This window comes from Gavialis gangeticus, unplaced genomic scaffold, assembly GCF_001723915.1.
Source record: "Gavialis gangeticus isolate Ggan-Ray unplaced genomic scaffold, GavGan_comp1, whole genome shotgun sequence".
Taxonomy (NCBI): Eukaryota; Metazoa; Chordata; order Crocodylia; family Gavialidae; genus Gavialis; species Gavialis gangeticus.
The window spans coordinates 158,645,364-158,664,950 of NW_017729025.1; the positions used below are offsets into that span (position 1 = coordinate 158,645,364).

General features: G+C 48.8%; 1 protein-coding gene across 2 annotated transcripts in view; it reads right to left on the reverse strand.

Moving 5' to 3' along the window:
• Window positions 1-7,575: 7,575 nt before the first annotated feature.
• The window catches only part of PGGHG (protein-glucosylgalactosylhydroxylysine glucosidase), a 25,082-nt gene continuing 13,070 nt past the window's right edge, over window positions 7,576-19,587 (reverse strand). For both annotated transcript variants that reach the window (XM_019519861.1, XM_019519862.1), the window contains exons 7-14: window positions 17,886-17,997; window positions 15,852-15,924; window positions 15,442-15,578; window positions 14,092-14,225; window positions 13,858-13,953; window positions 13,116-13,213; window positions 8,414-8,628; window positions 7,576-7,915 (exon numbers count right to left, since the gene is read on the reverse strand). In XM_019519861.1, coding sequence (XP_019375406.1) covers window positions 7,851-7,915; window positions 8,414-8,628; window positions 13,116-13,213; window positions 13,858-13,953; window positions 14,092-14,225; window positions 15,442-15,578; window positions 15,852-15,924; window positions 17,886-17,997 — 930 coding nt within the window. In that variant the 3' untranslated portion in view covers window positions 7,576-7,850. The remainder of the gene's footprint in view (window positions 7,916-8,413; window positions 8,629-13,115; window positions 13,214-13,857; window positions 13,954-14,091; window positions 14,226-15,441; window positions 15,579-15,851; window positions 15,925-17,885; window positions 17,998-19,587) is intronic.

Here is a 19,587-nt window from a genome sequence, read left to right on the forward strand (position 1 = left end):
GTCCAGCCTCCTGCCCCAGGGGCAGGAAGTCAGTTAGGGTCAAAGGACCCCAGCAAGATAAGCATCCAAGCATTTCTTGAATAAGTCCAGAGTAAGTGCCTGGAGGGAGCCTGTTCCAGGTCTTGGGGGCTTGGACCATAAAGAATTTTTTTCTTACGTCCAGTCTAAAATGGTCCTGTAGGAGTTTATGACTGTTGGTCCTTGTTTTTCCTTGGGGCGCTCTGGTGAACAGATGTTTCCCCAGATCCTGATGCATACCGCTTACATACTTATAGGTAGCCATCAGCTCCCCCCTGAGCCTGCACTTTTCCAAACTGAAGAGTCCCATGGCTCTCAGCCTCTCAGATAGCAGCAGGTAGGACCCAGAGTCCACCACATTGGGGGCATCTACATGAGCCATTTACTGCGGAGTAGATTAATTAGCTCCACAATAACCGTCTCAGCGTCTATTAGGCTGGAGTAAATTAATAAACTCTGTAGCAGGGTAGTACTTGTAAAAACAAGTACTATCCTGCTGTGGAGTCTTTTACTTTGCAGCAGCGCATGTGTAGACAGAAAACAGCTGGCTGGGACACAAGGATGCTTCAGCATGGGGGCCTGAGTGGCAGTTAGCCCCATACTTGAGCACCCTTGCGCCCCAGCCAACCCCTCCAGCTCGCCGAAATGGGGAACAGAACAAAGGTTAGGCTCCTTGTAGCTACTCTTGGGAGCAATGAGGAAGGAGCCCAGGTGCTGGTTGCTAGGGCAACCGGAGGGAGCCACTGCCTCATACCTGTTAGTGGTCAGCTGACAGGAAGGGGCAGGGCCTGGCTCCCATTTAAACCCCAGGGCTAAGGCCAGGCAGGCAGTTTCCTGCTGGCGGCTGCAGGGGAAGGAACTCTGCCGGAGCCTAAATGCACGAGCAGTTTGGTACGGGTGAGGGATGGGGCACCCTTAGGGTGGCTCGAGTGATGTTTTAGCCATGTGGCAGAAGTTTATGTTATAGCCTAGGGGCTTGAGTTTTTGTGTTTGCTGTTTACTGCTGGAAGTTTGGGTGAGGTTATTAGGGGATGGAGGAGGCCTCATTTTTGGGGACCCACTCTGGAGTGGGAACCACGGCGCCAGCAAGGGCGCCGTTTTTGTGGGGCACAGATTCTGGCACCAGTGAGGGCGCAGCTTTTGCAGGGGAGGGCACAGTCTTTGTGCCAGTGAGGGTGCAGTTTGGGACAACACGAACCCCGGACGATTTTAAAAAGGCCAGGGATGCCTGGTGCACCTGGGGGGAGTGTAGGTATATATATGGGGGGGGGGGGTTGTTGTTGGGACTGGTAGGTTGCCCCTGGTTTTGAACCTGTGGCCCTCTTGCTGTGGGGCCGGTGCTGGTGCCTGTGCCCCTGGGCCAGAAAAAGGGCCCCTGAGCCTAGAGGAAAAGCTAGAGCCTAGGAGTCAAACCCTGTGTGGTGGGTTTGGATGGGGAGGCCTAGCTAGAATAAAAAGGGGTCAGGCCATTCTAGGCGAGACCCCAACATACCCAATAGAATAGGCAGTCTCCCGCTCACATAATAAGTTCCATCAAGACGTAGCAGGAAAGATTAGAGCGGGACAGAAGGATTCCAAGAAGGCTCCAAGGATACCCCGCATAAGGTGTGGATGACCAGAAAGATGGTACCGGGGAGGGAGACCCGTTATACTCCTTTGGAACCTGGGTCTTCCCTTGCAGCATTGCCAGGGAATCCAGCAGTGCTGGCTGCCTCCTCATTGCATTTAGCTATATCTCTTCTAAAACATAACCCCACTGCTAGCATTGCCTCTTGCCTACACCCCAGAACTGCTCAAGGCTCCCTGTCTCTGGGCCTGCTGAGATGCACTGTGGGCCAAGCCCGAACCAGTGGCTGATTCCTTTAGAGAAGGAAGGAGGCTCAGCAAAACCAGTTCTAGGCTCTGAACTCTGTGATGAGGGCTGCTCTGGTTTCTGCCATCTGAAGCAGGGGCTGAGCTGCCTGAACTGTCCAGGGGGTCAGGGGAAAATACCCAAGCCCTGTCTGCCACAAATCCCTAGAGAATTAGGTGAAAACACCTGAGCACTGTCTATACTCTGGCTGCCACAGGTGGAGTGACACAGCTGGTAGCAACTGGGCTGATGTCAGGCATAAATTATGTAGCTCTTAGGCACAGTGGCAGTACCATACTCTGCGTGGGCCCTGTAAAGGAATATTCAGTGTGATCATGGGTACGTCTTCAGGCACGAATAGCATGGGTTTTTAGCAGGCCTTTCACATCCTCCAACTCTTTTCATCTGAGCTTGGTGGTACTTGATACTCAGACTGACTGTACAAGTCTGTGGCTTAGGCTAGGGCCCAGGTGAGTCTACTTTGCACTGAGAAGGCAGGACTACCAGCAATCATATTCTTTGTCCTCTAAGAGATATCTTTGGTTCCTCCAGTGTGCCCAGCACAGTAGACAGACTCCTGCACAATTCTCTGGGCAAGAACCATTATGCAGCTCCATTTAGTGCACCTGTTTAGGCCTGGAAGGACTTGGGGCATGCGTATAGGACTAACTGCAGTGCCCAGGAGGGTCTACTGACTTAGGCAGGGCTTTGCTCAGCTCCAGGTGTTGATCACCTGTATTGGCTGACAGTGAAGACATGTCATGAGAGTGGCAGAATCAGGACTTACTGGGACTCCAAATGGGACCCCTGGCAGTACAGCACTAGCACTACTAAGAAGAAGGGGTGCTGGGACTTTCTTGCTAGGAAATTGCCCTTTGCTCTAGCGGGGAAGGACTCTCAATACCCCTATGTACACTGCCAAAGGGGTTCCATCCATTGATGAAGCAAAAGCTCCATCCTGAATCCATCAACTGCACGTGCCATGGGGCAGAGGGCTGTGAACCTGTGACTCCCTGCTTCAGGAAAAGCAGGCTATTTTCATTCCTGTCTCAGCTAATTTCTCCACCGTCTAAACATGGATTGAAAACAGAGACCCTCCCAGCTGTTATCTGGGAGGCTGCCTTCTCCCACCCCGCCCTGCTGCTGAGACCCAGTGGTGATTAGTGGCTGAGCTGTGCTCAACAGAGCCTGACATGCAACCAGCCTAATTACAAGGCAGAGGCCTTTATTTTTTCCCTCCTTAAGTGTTCCCACATGGTGTCTGCAGCCTGAAAAGGCCCAGGGTTTTTTTATAAACTTGGGGTTAGTTTGTGGTTTCTGAATTTTGTTTACACAGCATGGAATGGTTTTAAAATCATCTTGTCTGACACATGCTAGCATGTGGGGGATGTCAGGGAGGGAGGAAGAATGCAACAGATGCTACAGTAAAGAAGTAGGGGAAGGAATAACTGAACCTGCTGAGCAGAAGACAGGGCAGGATAATACCTTAGAGACTAACTGATTCAGAGAGGCATGAGCTTCTCTAGGCGGCAGCCTTTGCCTATGAAAGCTCTTGTCTCTGAACCAGTCAGTCTCTAAGGTGCTACTGTGCTCTGTCTTCCTCCTGACTTCCAACTAACAGGGCTAACTGCCTCTTTCTATTAATAAGACTGTTGACTGCAGATTGCTTAAGGGCAGGGGTGTCAAAGATATGGCCTGTGGGCTGGTTTTGGCCTGTGGAGACCTAGGATCTGGACCGTGGGTCTCAGACTGACTTTGCCTGCTTCTTGCAGCACATGGAGCTAGTCTGGTAAGTGAGGCTGGACTTGGCACCATGGGTGCTGCATGTGGCAGAGGGGGCCAGTTCAAGGTGTGTGCTACATATAATGCCCATGGTGGACTGGCCTTGTGTGCTGGCTCTGGGGCCAATCCAAATCAGGGCTACAGCCCATCCCCACACACCAGTGCTATCATGCCAGGCCAGTCCATGCAGGCACCTCATGTCATGCATACTCCCTGCTGGTTTTGCAGAGCTGGCATGGGGTGTACCTTGCAAGAGGTGTTTGTGCCAGACCAGACCTGGATGCTGGCTCCAGCACACAGGGATGGTCTGTAGGCCTGATCTGGCCTGCAGATTGTCCCTGTACCCCTCATCCATCCAGTGGGGCCTATTGAATTTGACACTCCTACTTTAGGGTCAGGTGTACTATGAAGAGATCCAGGCAGTACCAGGCTCTGCTGGCATCCCGGGAGTCTTCTCCAAGCTCCAGGTTGCACATGCTTCCCTTCTTAGCACATTATATTGTTCTCAGCTGCTTGGTGTGTCTACAGAAAGGAGCCTGGCTGTCACCATCACCAGTTACTCTGTAGTCTCCTGGAGTTGGGAGGAACCGCTAGGGTCATCTAGTCCAAGCCCTGTCCAGATGCAGGATTCGTTATTCTTAAACCATCCATATACCAGTCCAGCCTCCTCTTGAAGCTCTCCAGATAAAGGAAACTCCAGAACTTCTCTGGGCAGCATGTTCCTTACACAGTTAAGTTTTTCTCCCCTAAGTTTTGGCCCAAACTGCTTTGCTGCCCTTTAAACCTACTACCTTTTGTTCCACTCTTTGTGGTGAGGGGGACCAACACTCCACCATCTTTCCAGGGCAGCCTTTCCAGTATTTGAAAACTACTATCATGTTACACCATTAATCTTCATTCCTGCAAACTAAACATGATCACCTTTTGGTTGTTCTTACTCTTCACTGCACCCCAGGGCCTTGTCCCTTTGAGGGGGTTGATTGTTTTCAAGTGATGTGTTTTAGATCCATTCCCACTGTTCTTCCTTTGATGCTCTGAGAGCATTTAATGGATTTTTATGAATGAGAAATAACAGTATATGTTTTTCTTTAGATGCCAAAGGAGGAAATTTCAGAACCCACCAATCTCCTGTTCTGAAATTAAGTGGAGAGCCTAGGACTTTGTTCAAAGATGGAACCTCTGCAGCACATTGTGCAGAAATTCAGTCGCAGTGAATGGTCCCTTTGGGCCACTTCTATGTTACGAGCTGCAGGTGTGGCAGTGGAATTGGGAATCTTGCAGGTGATATCTCTGTGTTATGAAAAGAGAGAGGCTTCATTCCTTAATTCCTTCATTGCAAAAATTAATGATATCTGGTATTTTCAAAAGCAGCTCCAGCTTTAGTGCCTTTTGGCACTAAGCAAATAGCTGTTAGACTTCATTTCAGACTTTATTTTGCCTGTATATTGTTCTCACGTAAGATTTGAAGCTTATGAAGTTTCTGGGCCTGGGTAGCTTCTGGACCTGCCACCAACACCCTCGGGGCAAAATGTCTAAAAGTCTTGTGCCTATTACATAGGTTGCCTCTTACTAGTGCATACACAAGCCAACACATTTGTGCCCATATGAATGACTCTGCTCATAAGGTCTGATTTGGGTGTGCAGCTAACCAGCATGTGCATGCACTGAATTGATAGTTCCACAAACACTGACTTATGCCACTCAGTGGTTATGCCTCCATCTTGTGGGGCTCAGTTGTTCAGATGGAAGGATTTGGGAATATTAAGTAACAAACGGGATTTGCAATATAAAATAGAAGCCAAAAGAAAAGAATCTTGTGGCAATAACAAGACTCTGGAGAGCAAGCAGCTTGGAGACACCTTTGTGATATTAAAAAATAATATAGATGCTTGAATCCTGGTGTGTATTAATATGCTATCTGCCCCACTCATTAGAAATTCAGGGATTGTCTCTCTTACTATGGACTAAATACGGATTTGCTAGGGAGACCTGGGTACTTCTATGTTAAGGATATCCTGTAAATGGCTTTTAAAGCATTAATATCTGGGTGATAGATAGTCTACTAGAGTCTTGGAGTCCAACATATCTATAGTTTGCCTACAACCCTGCTTGAACTTTCTATTGATGCCCTTGTAAATGGATATGGCATACTGTCCTTATAGCTATTGTATGCGTATCTATCAATCACTTATTAATGTGTTAAGGCCCAGGTTATAGTCCAGCTACTAGGTATGTAAATGGAGAAGGGGCTGCCAAACGGTAGGATGGCTCTGAGGGAGAAGGGGCTTCTACGCTGTATATAAACTGACTTTGTGGGAGAAAGGGTGACTGCAGTGTGTGCGTACTGACCCAGGAAGAAGGGGCTGTTCTGTTGTATATAGGCTAACTGTGAGGGAGAAGGGGCTGATATAATGTTATAGGGACAAGCTCTGAAGAAGAAGGCTTTGGTGTACTGCACACAGACGGATGCCCCTAGTTCTCTGAGGTGCTTGGAAGTGCAGCAGTATGGACAGCAGGGCCACTGGAAGGATACTTATCTTTAGGGCTCTGACAGAGTCAGATAAAGACCTGGCTAGGGGTGAAAGGAGGCTGGACAATGCATCCCTCCCCTGCCACAAGCCTTCCAGGCTCTCTTCTCTTTCCAGTGTAGATGATTTCTCCTCCCCTTACCACAGCACCACCTTTCCATGAGCAAGGGCCTTCTCAGGCATTGAGCAGCAGCTCTAACACTCTGATCGCTTCCTGTGTGCAACAAATGTAATGCAGAAATGGGAAACTCTGGGCTTGTCTCCTCTGGGGAGGCTGGCAGACGTGTGGCAGCAGCCACCCAGCTCTTAGGCGACAGGCAAGGGGGGCAGGCAGGAGCGCCGGTGCTCCCCCTGCGAGTGCAGGCTGGGGCGTGGGAGCAGGTGGCCCCAGTTGCTGGCATGTGAGACTCCAGAATAGCAACCTCACTGGCAAAGGACATGTCTACCCCTTCATGTAGACACTGGGGATTGGGAAAAGGCAGATGGTGGAAAGAGCAGGGCCTGGTGGGATGAAGTCCTGTCCACACTACCCTTACCTGGCACCAGCTGGATTCTGGCTCAGTGATTCTCAACCAGGGTGCCACTAAATTCAGAAAAGTAATGGAGGGGTGCTTTGAGGGTACAAAGATTGAGAACCACTAGTATAAATGGTCTGCTGTCACTCTAGCACTAACCTTCCCATTTAAGTCCATATTCCCTTTCTGGTTTCTAGTGAATTTTGGGAAAGGGAATAGAAACTAGACTTCAGCAGGAGATTGTTGAAAGTCCCAGTGGATAGGAACAGATGTTCCAGGGCTAGTTGTGTCTGTGTTTGTCCTGGAACAGAAAAGGCACACAATTGGCATGTACAGATGTTGCCTTTCCAAGCTGGGCTTAATGAACGGCTGAATGCACTGCCACTTTTCTGCCACTGATTCAGTGATGCAATCTCAGGACAACTGTTCGGATACGCTTTTTGATATCCTAGGACAAACTGTTAGCAGTTCTTGTCCCATGAACCTTATTAGGGTTTGTCCTTGGACATCAGACATAGGCATCTGAATAATCACACATTATCCTGGGAGAAGCCACTTTCTCCCAGGATAAATTCAACATCTGCTTGCAGCCTGTGTAAGCCAGGTGCCTAACTACCCTCTAAACTCTCAACTTCAGCAATGAAGCATGGCATCATGTGAATGCCTCATGCCAATCCCAGGTACAGGAGGCAAAGTCCCACTCCCAGTGGCCTAGGCACAAATTCAGGGAAGCACTATTAATTGGTGCTGAAAGGAAGGTTGTGGAAGCCAAGTCAAGCAGAGAAGGGGTAAGCTAGTGGTTCTTAAGGGACTACAGGGAATCAGTGAGGTGAACCCCAGTCAGCCATCAATAAAGGAAGAAGAAACAACAACTCCCGGATCATTTTCCAGCAGTAATATTTGCAAAGAGCAGAAGGGAACAGTGCACTCCCACCATATCTTGCCTGCCTAGCACACACTCACTGGTCACAAGAGAAGGGAAGCAAGCAGGCACAACCCCACTGGAGTGGGTCACTCATCCACACTGCCATGGGCAGCCAAACCTCAGTCACTGCCACACAGTGTGGGGCCCCAGCCCATGCTCCCCTGAGGGCTCCTGCTTTCTGCCATTCTGCTGGTTTTAATGCTTGGCTTGGAAAACAAAACATCTGGGGCTTAAAATGGCTCAGCTGATGCTCTCTGAATCCAGCCAGCAGTTGTAGGGAAGACGACAATTTGTCCTGAAAGGGAAAACAAATGCATCTCACTGCAATGAGCCTCTTTCCAGGCTCCTATATTAAGTTACTCTCTGGGGTCAGGGTGTCCTAAGCCAACCTCACAGCAGGAAATTCTGATAATATATCCAGCCTGCCCCTGTTGGACAGCCAGTGGGGAATAGTAGAAGAGAACTGGTTGTGAGGATATCCCAGCTACTCCAGTTCCAGTCTCTAGTAGGGGAAGTTGTAGGCCGCAGTCTAAGGGCATATATACCAAGACATTTTTGGAGGCATAGAATGCAAGAAGACAGGGCATGTTTTCAAGGTGCTGCTTCCTAGGGCTGCCTGAGGTGGTGTGGATATGCCCAAAGGATGCTGGGTGGGTGCTAGATTCTTAAGGGGACACTCATGGCTTTCCTCAGTGGGAGTCACCACTAGAAAGGATGCAGGACATGCTTTCATAGCAGAACATGCTCCAGAGTCTATACCATACCAGAGTATCACAGTTGGGAGACACCATACCTTCATGCAAGGGGATGTGCTGCCCTGATTCTACCAGCACAGCCTCCAGGAGAGATGAGCGAGGGTCACCTGAGGACTTTGTCACCTTTATCCTAATTCTCTCTTTGGTGATGGTGAAATTCAGCTTGTTTCCAAGGTAAGAGACTCCTGTGACCTTTATTCTGTTGATGTCTTCTGGGCAGACAGGGTCAAAGTTCAGGCTGTTCTTTGTGATCCTATGAAAGGCAGAGGCAAGTCAGTGGCCATGTGAGTTGATGCCATCCCTGCCAGAAGAGACATGGGCTATTGTTCTACAAGCAGTGTTAATAATCTCTACATTTCTTCCCCTTTCCCTACCTGAGCTTCAAGCAAAGACAGATCCTTTGTGGTATAGGCCACATGCCAACTTGTATGCCCTATATGTATTCTGTAATCTCCAGCCAGGCTTCTCCTAGAGCAAACCTCCTCAAATAGGGAGAGGCCCTCTGGGCATCCAAAATGTGCTGCAGTTTCCAGAAGGCAAACAAATAACTTTCTGCAAATAATAACCTCCACACAGAGTGCACTGGTATGGACCTCACACAACTCTTACAGCAGAAACCTGATCTTTTTTGCTTTTTGCATATTTTAATCATTTCTAGTGAGCCTACTTTTGCCAACTGGCTTTTTTCTTAGACAGTATTTCTCCGGTGTTCTCTATGGGTGGTGATGGATTCCCCAGCCCAGTGGTTTTCAACCTGTGGTCTGCAGACCCTCGGGGACTTGCAGACTATATCTAAGCAGTTGGCAAAAGATGACTATGATCAATTAAAATGATGTGAATATCCACACTTACAATTCAAAGGAGTCCACACCTACATTTGAAATTTCCAAAGTGAAATTTTGAAATTTTTTTAGGGGTCCACAATTGAAAAAGGTTGAAATCCATTGCTCTAGCATTGTGAAGGTCCTGATAGCACTTGAAAATGGCTCTAACCCATAGAACAGAGGCTGGTTCTAGAGAGCACTGATATAATCAGGGAATCTTTACCTTTAGGTCAATGATTTAACTCTGGCTTAGGACACTGGTGACAACTTTTACATTATTTTTATGAACCCTTTCATTATTTTTGTGCCTCACTCAGCTTCCGGGTTTTGTGTGTGACCAGAATTGGAAATTGTTAAAGCTATGAGGTAAAAAGGCTAATGTCAAAAGGCTTATTTCCACAAGGAAAGCTTGGAATATGAGAGTGACTGGTCACAGGAATATCCCACTTCAATTTTTAGGCCACAGAGTGGGCTGCATAAGTACAAGTGCACATCCAAAACTGTTGGATACCTGCTCTAGCCAAACATCAGAACTAGATGTAAGCAAAACTGGAACATCAGATCTGAGTTTGTAAAACTTTGAACTGTGATCCAGATTTTATGGCTTGAGTCCATGATGGCTTGAGTCCACCGCTAAAACAAGCAACACGGCACCTAAATAGTTTTGAACGTTGGACAAATCGAGGTTGGATTTCAGACGGGAAAGCGGCAGCTCACATCCATACCTACCAGCAACGGTAGCTGTTCTTAACTCAGATCCCAACCACACACTCCTGAGATAAGTGCACCTAGTTGATGTCATTACAATACGACAGTATTCTTTTGGTGTATAGCAAAATGCAAAGCTCAACCAAACTCTTCAAGAATAGGCCTCACTGGATGTCTGTTTTGGATACTGGGTTGTGCTTTGGCTTTGAGATTCTCTCAGATCTATTAGGTTAACATGTTCTCTGGGTGCCTTTTTAGGACCGTTAGTTTCTAATCTGGGTAGACTTTAGGTCAATTTTCTCAAGTATTTCTCTGAATCACAGTATCCCACTCATGTTCCCCTCAGATGTGCTGTAGCAGTGCTTATATCACTTCCTGGGTTCTGGGGGTGATTCCCTGACAGCTAATCTGGGTCCTGCATTGGTACCCACAAGACCAGAATACTTGGTAATGGCCTCCGAGGTGAGCTAGGTAACTTAGCCAGCCACTGCTTCCTGCTTGTTGAATTGGCTCCATTTTTGTCTCACCCTACTGTTGTTAGGCACGCTCAGCAAGAGATTTCCCCTCCTTGCGTGTGCCTCTTACTGTTGAGTTCCCTCCCTGTGGCGTATTTCGGGCCCCTTTCACTGTTTACAGTTTTTCTGGAGCTTCAGGGAAGGTGTTATTCTTAACCCTGGAGGCTCCTGCCCTTACTTAGTATGGTGGTATCTAAGCCTTTATTTCATTCCAACCCCATATTGATTCAGTTGGCTTTGCTCCACTCCAGGGCTAGATATAAATGTTGTGGCTGCAGCCAGTTTTCATTGGAGATAAACCAGAAATAACTGCTTTCCTAAAAGGGCTTGGCTATTATTACCATGCGCTGGTAAATCTTAAACAGATTGTCAGAGCCCCTCTGCAGAGGTGTATTTCTTTCCTGCCATGTCTCTCCTTGAATGTTGTTTGCCAGGATGTCTGTGTGTAAGCTGGAAGCTCCCCCGCACCCTCCTCAGGGATGCCATAGTCAGCCTCCTGGTGGTGAAGACTCACCTGTGGTATCAGTGGGTGAAACAAAGTTTTAGGTGAAGCAGCTAGACCAGTGGTCACCAACCAGTGGATCTCAATCACTGGTAGATCTTGGAGCCTCTAGGAGTTGATCCGAGGCTGGGGCAGGGGCCTGAGTGCCCGCATGCATGCACGCACATGCTCCAACCCAGCAGGTCAGTCCGTGGGGGAGGGAAGGGGCGGGGGCTTGATTGAGGCTCCTGCAGTGAGGGACAGTGCCACAGAGGCAGGAGCAGGGGTAAGTTGAGTGGAGCCCTGGCCAGGTGGGACTTACCTGCTGGGGAGGTGCAACCCCGAATATTTTTTTCTCCCTCTGCCTCGATCTGCCCCTGCCCTCCCTCCCCACAGACTTACCTGCTGGGTGGGGAGGGAGGGGAAAGGCAGGAGCGCATGGTAGACTTTGGGTTGCTTTGAAATGCCAAAGGTGATCTCCTGCTTAAAAAGGTTGGAGATATGAGCAACACTTGCACCCGGAGGCTGGGGGGGCATAGCGGCAGTTTGCTTCCGCAGGTGGCCACAGCAGAGTTGGCAGTGGGGGGGGGGAGGGGGGGTGAGTGGCAACTGGCGGTCGGTGACCACCTGCAGACACCACTGGCAGCATCGACAGTGACCAGTGGCAATAGGCAACTGTCCGCAGATGCTGTTGGTGGTGTCAGGGTGGGGGGTGGCAAGTGTTGACCACCCACAGGCATTGCCAGCAGCATTGGCAGTGCTTCTCTCAGGGGGTGCACCCATGTGCACCCCCTACGCATCACCGGTGGTTGAAGACTGCTGAACTAGACAGAAAGGAGAGAGCCCCTGTCTGCCTAAAACCATGTTCCTAACCAGCAAGGAGAGGAAAAGGGAGGCAGAAAGGAGCTTTATAAAATGGCACTTTGCTATAGCTTATTTTTACACCCTTTCTTCTGCCAGCAGAGGAACACTCATGTAGTATCTGAAGACAGGAAGGCTGAGGCATGGGACTGAAAGAAGCAAGACATCTGGGTCCTTTTCCCAGATCTGCAAGTAACTCACCATGCCACTTAGGGGAAGTCACTTTGTTCCTCTGATCTTCATTTTATCTCTTTTTATAATGGTAAAGTTTGCTGCTGCTACTACTGCTACTACTATTATTATTCTAAGTGTGGTGTTAATTTTGAGTATTTATAGTGCCCAGGGTGGTCACTAGGGGACAGTAAGGAAGCAATAGTTTGTATCAACATGAAATAAAGAGTGGGTGAGGTTACACATTACACTTAGACTATATTAAGGGTGCTTAAAACACCAGTGTCCACACATTAAAGCTTGTTAACTCATGCTAAGTGAGTGTTTCAAAGTTACGTCATTTCAGGTAAACATCAACTCTGGGCTATGCTACCCAGCTCATGTTAGGCTAACTTCAATATGCTCCATGGAGATAAAATGAACATTTTGCAGTCCTTCAGCATCCCAGGATACACTGCTCTCAGCTCTCTCCCTGGCCCACCCCCACTCAGAGCAGGGAGAGAGCCCAGGTATCCTAAGGGGGTGGGGAGAAAATATATTTATTTCAAGTATAAAACATCAGCACAGAGACTTAAAATATCACTCAAGCATCCTGCTTTGTAATTTTTTTAAATGCAGATATTGTGCAGCCTATATGCAAAGAAATGCAATTTTCTAGTTCTCCATTTTTTCAGAAGCATTTGTCTGTTTTTTTTACTCTTGAATTAATCACAATACCTGCAGAACAGGTGGCTTCAAGTCTTAGTAGCCTCATCCACCCTTTGTTAGTGAAGGAGCTGGAGCTACTGCCTTCTCCTCTGCCTTGGCTAGGTCTGGTTAACTAAGGCAAGCACTTTTGCTGCTAAGGCATAGGATGCTCCAATGGTGTTCTCAGGGATCAGGAGACTATACTGGGGTTTCAAACTTCACTGAAGATATTGATTTACAGAAGGTCTCATTGCTGGCCTGACTCTATTCCCACTGAAGCCCATGCAGTGAGGTAACAGGACAACAAAGTACTTATGCAAATCCTCTGCAATTCACTGGTCACTGCCAGGGCCTTGGATTCCTGGGGGATTGTAAATCTCACTGTTTGTGTGTTACTTATAGAGAGCTTTCAGAGGACATGGCTTGGAGGGGTGGGTGCTCAATCTCCAGCCTACTGGGAACAATCGCTGAACTACAGTCACATGTTTCTCACCTGAACCCCATGTATCCGAAGAGGACAGCTTGCAGGAAGCCACCCATCCCTGTCAGAAAATTCACGGCTCCAGACCCGTCCGAGTTCTCTGACCAGATCTGTCCCAAAGAACACGAAAGAAGTGACTCACTGGTAGGGATGGGGGACCCAGCTGCTCTTTGAAAAATGACATGAGGGTGGAAAACCATTCAGTAGTAATGCAGTTGCTTGTCTGGCTCCTTCTCAGGGAGCCCAGGGAGTTGTGCCTGGTCCCAGAACTGAGGGGGTAAATGGAATATGGCCCTCTTCTCATTTGGTCCTGCTGATCTGGCACTGTGGGTGACGAGTAAGGGGGAAGTTATATTCTCCCAGCCTTGCTGCCCCTCACCTAGCATGAAGAGAGAAAGTGCTGTGGTAAGGGGTGGATGTAACTTAAAGGGAAGTGAGAGCTGATGTCAGGCAGTCTCCTAGCCCTCTGAGCAAATGCATTGTGCTCCCCTGTCCTGGCTGCTTCTCCTAGATATGAGTAGGTGGAGAGAGAGCTGAGGTGCCAAGGCACGTGATTCTGAGGCTTTGCTCCTGCTTTCCCTGGCGGGCAGGGATGGAGACAGGTGGGAGTTAAATGCCCCCTCCCCCCCCCACTTTCTGCCCACCCACAAACATGCAGAGAGGCAGTCTTGCAGTGTACAACATGCACTAATAATGATGACAATGCTGTGCACAGTAATGCAGTTAGGGTAGGGTCCAGTATGAGTGGACTGACCTTGAATGGCTCAGTGATATTGTTGAAGCATTTGCTCAGTTGGTTCTGTGCCCTCTGGACCTCCTTCAGCTCCATCCAGCCTACCGCAAACATGCTCTGCAGGAGAAAGGACCAGGCTTGGAACCCACCATGGCCTCCCCAGTGCACTCTTGAAGGGTGCCTGGTGGGTGCTTTGCCAAGCCATGCAGAAGGCTCAGCCCTTTCACTCTGAAATAGCTCTTCTTGGCTGCTTACCCAAGTCATGGCTGGCCCATCCCGCTCAGTGACAGGTTCATACATCTCCAGGTCATTCCTTCGGACTTCGGGGCTCATGGGATACATCATAGGGAATCCCAGCAGGATAACATCCGCCTGCTTCACATGCTCACCTGGGGAATGGGACAGACAGAGGGTCCGCCTATATATACCTAAGGAATGACTGGTGATGGGCTTTCCTGCCCTAGACTCTCAGATCCCCAGGAGAGTTTCCAGGGCCAGCTGCATTATCATTAAACTGAGCAAATTCAACTAGACAGTCCTTGAAGACAATGCAGATGGGGACCATTTCAAGTGAATAAATATAATGCAGTTGGAATGGTAGTCTAGGCAAAGCAAGTGACTGCAGGTCAGAGGAAAGTTAGACAGAGACACACTGAAACTTTCTGTTCACTGACAGAGCCTTTGGGCAATGTGGTCTTAGCTGCTATGTTCTCTGGAAGCTGGTTCAGGGCCAGGACATGACCAAATAGGCATGGTCACCACACGTGTTGGGCAGGCTGGGGAAGTTACTGAAAACAAGGCAGCACGGAGCAGCCTACAAAAGTGTATGTGCCCATGCAAAACCCCCTAATCAAGAACAAGAAGGCACTTTCATGAGCCAGTCAACTTCACTGTGCAGTGACTGGAACCAGGTCCTTCAAGACTGGCTAACTGTAGTGCTCGGCCTTGGAAACTCAGTCTGGATAAGCCAGATTCTGTTCTACCTATTAAGCATGTGAGTGGACTCAGGTACCTATGTGTAATTCTGTTAGACCCTGCTTGGCTCCCTAATAAACACTCCTTAATGCAAATGGTGAGTGGGTCCTTCTTGTTGCTAGTTTTTTGTGACTCAGTCTTAAGAGTCAGATAATAACGTGTTGCCAAAGTAAAATCAGGTGAAACAGAATGACACTTAGGCACCTAAGTCCACGTAAAGGCTCAGTAGGTGGAAGAAACTGGCCCAATGTGTGTACAGACATATTCAGTTAACAAAGACATCATCCTCAGCTAAAGAAAAGGCACATTCCCCCAGCATTGTGTGCCCATTCCTATCTTAAGTCAACTTTTTTTATAAGAGCCCCATGATGTGGAATAGCCCAGACAGTGCCAGACACCAGCTGAGGAATGAATGCCATTGTAACAAGAACCGAATTTCAATGACCTGCCACTGCTACCAGCATTCAACCAGTGTCGGTACAGACATCTCCAGAACAGTATGAGGTCCACAATGCAATCGCTTGCCCTTAACCCCAGGTGGGTGAGTATCATTGGGTCATTGATCTGTTATCCTCAGTGGCTAAATCAAAGCTCAACTGCAGTACCCTCTCCCTACACCCCTCAACTCACCTGTGCGGTACCCATCATACTCAGGGTGGTACTTCTTTTCAGTATCAAATGGCACCTTGACTTTTTTGGCAAACTCAAGCCATTCCTCAGGGACCGGTATCTGAAAGTCATGGGCCAGGTCAGCAGCAAAGTTTAAGCTGGAGGGAAGTGAAGAAAGGTAGTTTGTATTTGACCTGGTGAATGCAACCCTTTACAGGGCAAACTAGTGTAATAAAAGGAAAGGAGCTAGTTAAGCCAGACTCCCTGCAAAGGAAACAGAAAAATTGAAAGAGTGTGATTCTAAGCATGGGCACAAGAGAACAGCAGAGGCCCCCTGAAGCCTGGCTTTCTTCTGAAACTTGCCAGATCACTGAGCAGCAAGGAAGAGCCTGGAAGGAGTGTACCGTGTTGCTGTAAATCATGCATGTTACCTCCTCTGGGCCACGGCGTTGGTGTAAACGGAGTTATCGACCTGGTAGTGATATTCGTCTGGGGGCATGACACCTGGAGGAAGAGCGAGGAGACACTTCACACCATGGCACAGCTTGGACCAGTTCTGTGTTAAACCCCTTGCTTCTGGGAGAGGCACGAGCTGTGAAACTTTTCTTTTCGAGAGGTCATTGCTTTGCTTTGTATTCTCTCTGGGTGCCTAGCGGAAGCAAGTTGTGATCCCAGCCCAGTTCTCTGTTTACACCTCTGACCAGTCCTAACAATGTCCCTGGTCCAGATGCCCGGCAGGTGAGGGAAAGTTCTCACCCTTATTGGTGGCCTTATTAAAGACCAGCATGGCTAACTACCTCTTTCTGCCTGAAGAAGCAAGCTTTGGTTCATGAAATCTTATGCTTGCTATATCTTATTTAGTTAGTCTTTACAGCTGCAAATCTACCTGCCTTCTTTTTAAAGAGGTCACAGGCTACCAGGGCAGGGAGACTGAGCTACTTTCTTATGAGACTCTCTAGGGGGAGTTTCCTTTACGTCAGGGGTGAGGATCACAGGCAGGGTGCAATGGATGAAGTATACATGCACAATACTCACTATATAAATCAGTAAGTGCAGTTCCCTACTCCAGAGCAGTATTCATGTATCTTTCCTTCACACCAAGTTTGACTGCTGCCTTGGTTAGGGGTGGAAGGGGAGAAGAACATTCCTGCATGAGAGACCTCTACTTCTCAGCTGAGGAAGGATCCCCGATATTTAAATATTACCATATTTTCTAAATACAACATGCCACCCTGAATAACTCACCTCGTTTTTGAAAGGCAGGAAAAAGAAAAAAGATCTTTCCCTGAAAATACTACAATAAATTCTGGAGCTTATTGCTCCTGGGTGCCACATCCTGGTTGGCAGGGTCAACCTGCCAGCCAGCCTGGGCCTGCTCCCTCCAGCTCAAAATGTAGCAGAGGGGCTGGCTGGGCATGAGGGTGCTTCAGTGTGGGGCTAGCTGGCAGGCAGCCCTCACACTGAAGCCCTCTTATGCTTTAGCCAGCCCCATCAGCATCTACATGTGTGCTGCTGCAGAGTTTTTTACTCTGCAGCAGGATAATATTTGTATTTACAAGTACTATCCTGCTGCAGGGTAAATTAGTAGACTCTAGCCTAATAGCTACTTCTCACAGCTCTACCAAAGCTGTCTCTCCTGATCTGCTATCCCTCCTGCTTTCTTGCTTTTTTATCCCATGGGTGCAGAGAAATGGTCCAGCTCCAAACCCAGAGTGAAGGCATGTACCTTTTTCTTTGTGGCCCACTGCCCCTTGCCCAGCCATGGCAGGTGTAACTCCCCCATATCTCTCACCACACTAGGGAAAATGTGCCACTCTGCCACATGTATACCTCATGCCAACATAGGTGCTGGTTTGAGGACAATAACAAATACCTCCTTCAGGGACTAAGTGAGCCCACACTTATCATCACGTGGCACCTATTGCAGTACTGGCACCCGGGTCTCTGGAAAAAAAGGGCCACAGTACTAGGACAGCAACTCTGTCCCAGTACAGGTTTCCACTCCTGATAACGGCCACATTCTCTATTTCCCTAAATAGTTTGTCTTTAGTAGAATGGGGGCAATATTTATTTCCCTGGCCAGGCTCCTATGACACTGCTGGTTAAGGTACTCTCCCTCCAGGCATAGATGAGGAACTCCCCACGTTACAGCCCTCCTGTCTGACATGCAGTATACAGAGTGCAGATTTGGTGATGGTAGCAGTGGACCTGCTCCAGCTACTCGTTGAGGACAGAGGGAGGCCAGTTCCAATTAAAACCTGTTAAAGTACCCTGTGTATGTGCGGGGGGTGGGTGTTACCCTCCATTGTAAGATGGACAGGATGGCAGGGGCTTGAGTGCCCATGTATTCCCATTCAAAGAGACAGTGCTCTCATGCACTGAACTGAAGCAGATCCAGTCAGATGAGCAGCAAGCTTTCACCTTTGGCGTCCTCTTCTGGAAACTAGCTGTCAGCAGGGAAGTACCTTTGATGTGGTAGCACTGCTCCTCCTCGCTCCACACCATTCTGCTGCACCAGTACTGGGACACTGCACCCACCAGATTCCAGCCTCCATCCTCCCTGAACAGCTTCGTATCCTGGAGAAGGAAGAGCCCAGAGAGGGAGCGGGAGGGAGAGGAGCCATGAGGACACAGAAACTCACACCCACGTAGAGAATGGGAGTTCAGTGTCCATGAACACCAGAGCTCACTGGCTGGGATCATAGCAACTGTGTCCCCTCCTGGGAAATCAGCTATCAGCAGGGCACAGTTCCCAAGGAGGTTTGTGTGAGGCCTTGGATACTTAGGCAGTGCTGGGCAGACCTGGCCTTATGTGGCATCCCCTCTTTCCCTGCCCCAGCATCTATATGAGGAAACCAGGCCAAATTCAGTGGGAGAGGAGGTGGATGCAACCCTGGGGATTGCAGCAGAAGTGGAACTAGGGCTGCATAAGAGTGTGTAACTTCCTTGTAGGGAAGTAATCACACCCATTCTCCAAGCAGCACAGCAGAGGGAGGGGAGGGTGGCCCAACTTTATGGAGAGAACAGCCCTTTGACCTGTTCTAAAGCATGCAATAAGCTTTTGCTGGAGGCCTGAGCCTGTTTAGTAATCAGAGGAAGAGTCAGGCCCTTAGTACAAACAGCCTTGCAGACTGCACTCTAGGTCTGTCTGTACAAAGCAGCATGTTCGCAGTGAAGGCAGGGCAGTATGCTTCTAACCTGAGTGAGCAGCTCACATCCAACACCAAACTCCCATAGGGGAACATAGGGAGCAGAGAAACATAGGACTGGAAGGGGCCTCCTGGGGTATCACATCCAGTCCCCTGCATTGGCAGGCAACCCTGTATCCAAAGAATCCTAAAATTCATCTACTCCTGCCCCTCCTGCACTAGAACCACAGTGGTGAAAAGAAGGGGAGACAGTGGCAATGTAAAGGCACCGGTATTTTAGGTTAACATGTGCTCAAGGGATCCTAGGATGAGGACTCTATTTTGTGCCAGAGGAAGGCAAAACCAACCCCAGTCCTTGCCCATCTGACCTTAGGGCCCTTTTGGTCCCAGATCTGGTGATGATCAGTTTTATTCTCAGTGGAAGGGCAAGACCCTCCAGGCAGGTACCTCACAGCTCGGACTTGAGCTGTTAACCTGAGTTCATACCCACTTCACCTTGTCTTCCCTGGTATTTTAACCTGGTATGCAACACCCTTGTTTTGCAAGGTGGCCACACCTTAAGAGGCAGCCTAAAGAAAGCCTCATGCCAGCTCTGCCCACTTTAAGAGAAGGCAGGGTCCTACATGGGTGGGAAAAAAGATGGACAGCTGCAAAGATCAACGGGGACATTTCTTAGCTATGTATGGGGTGTGGTTCCTTAGCTCATGTCAGAAAGAGGAAGGATGTATTTGGAGTGAGAGTAAGGGAAAGCTGAGAAAGGGGAACAAAATAGCAAGAGAAAAAGCTGCAGGACATATCAGTCATAGCAGGGGACAGGGTGAAGGAAAGGTTAGCCCTGGTGTAGTTAACAAGATGTCAGGCCAGTCCAGCAAGACAGCCAGGGCTGAGGAAGGGGAAATATGCTTGCAAAGGGAAGAGGATAACGAAGAAGATCTGCTCTGGGACAAGAGGCTGAGAATCACAAGCAGCCTTCACATCTAAGCTTTCTAGGAGGCTGACGTATTAGTTCCTCAGGCCT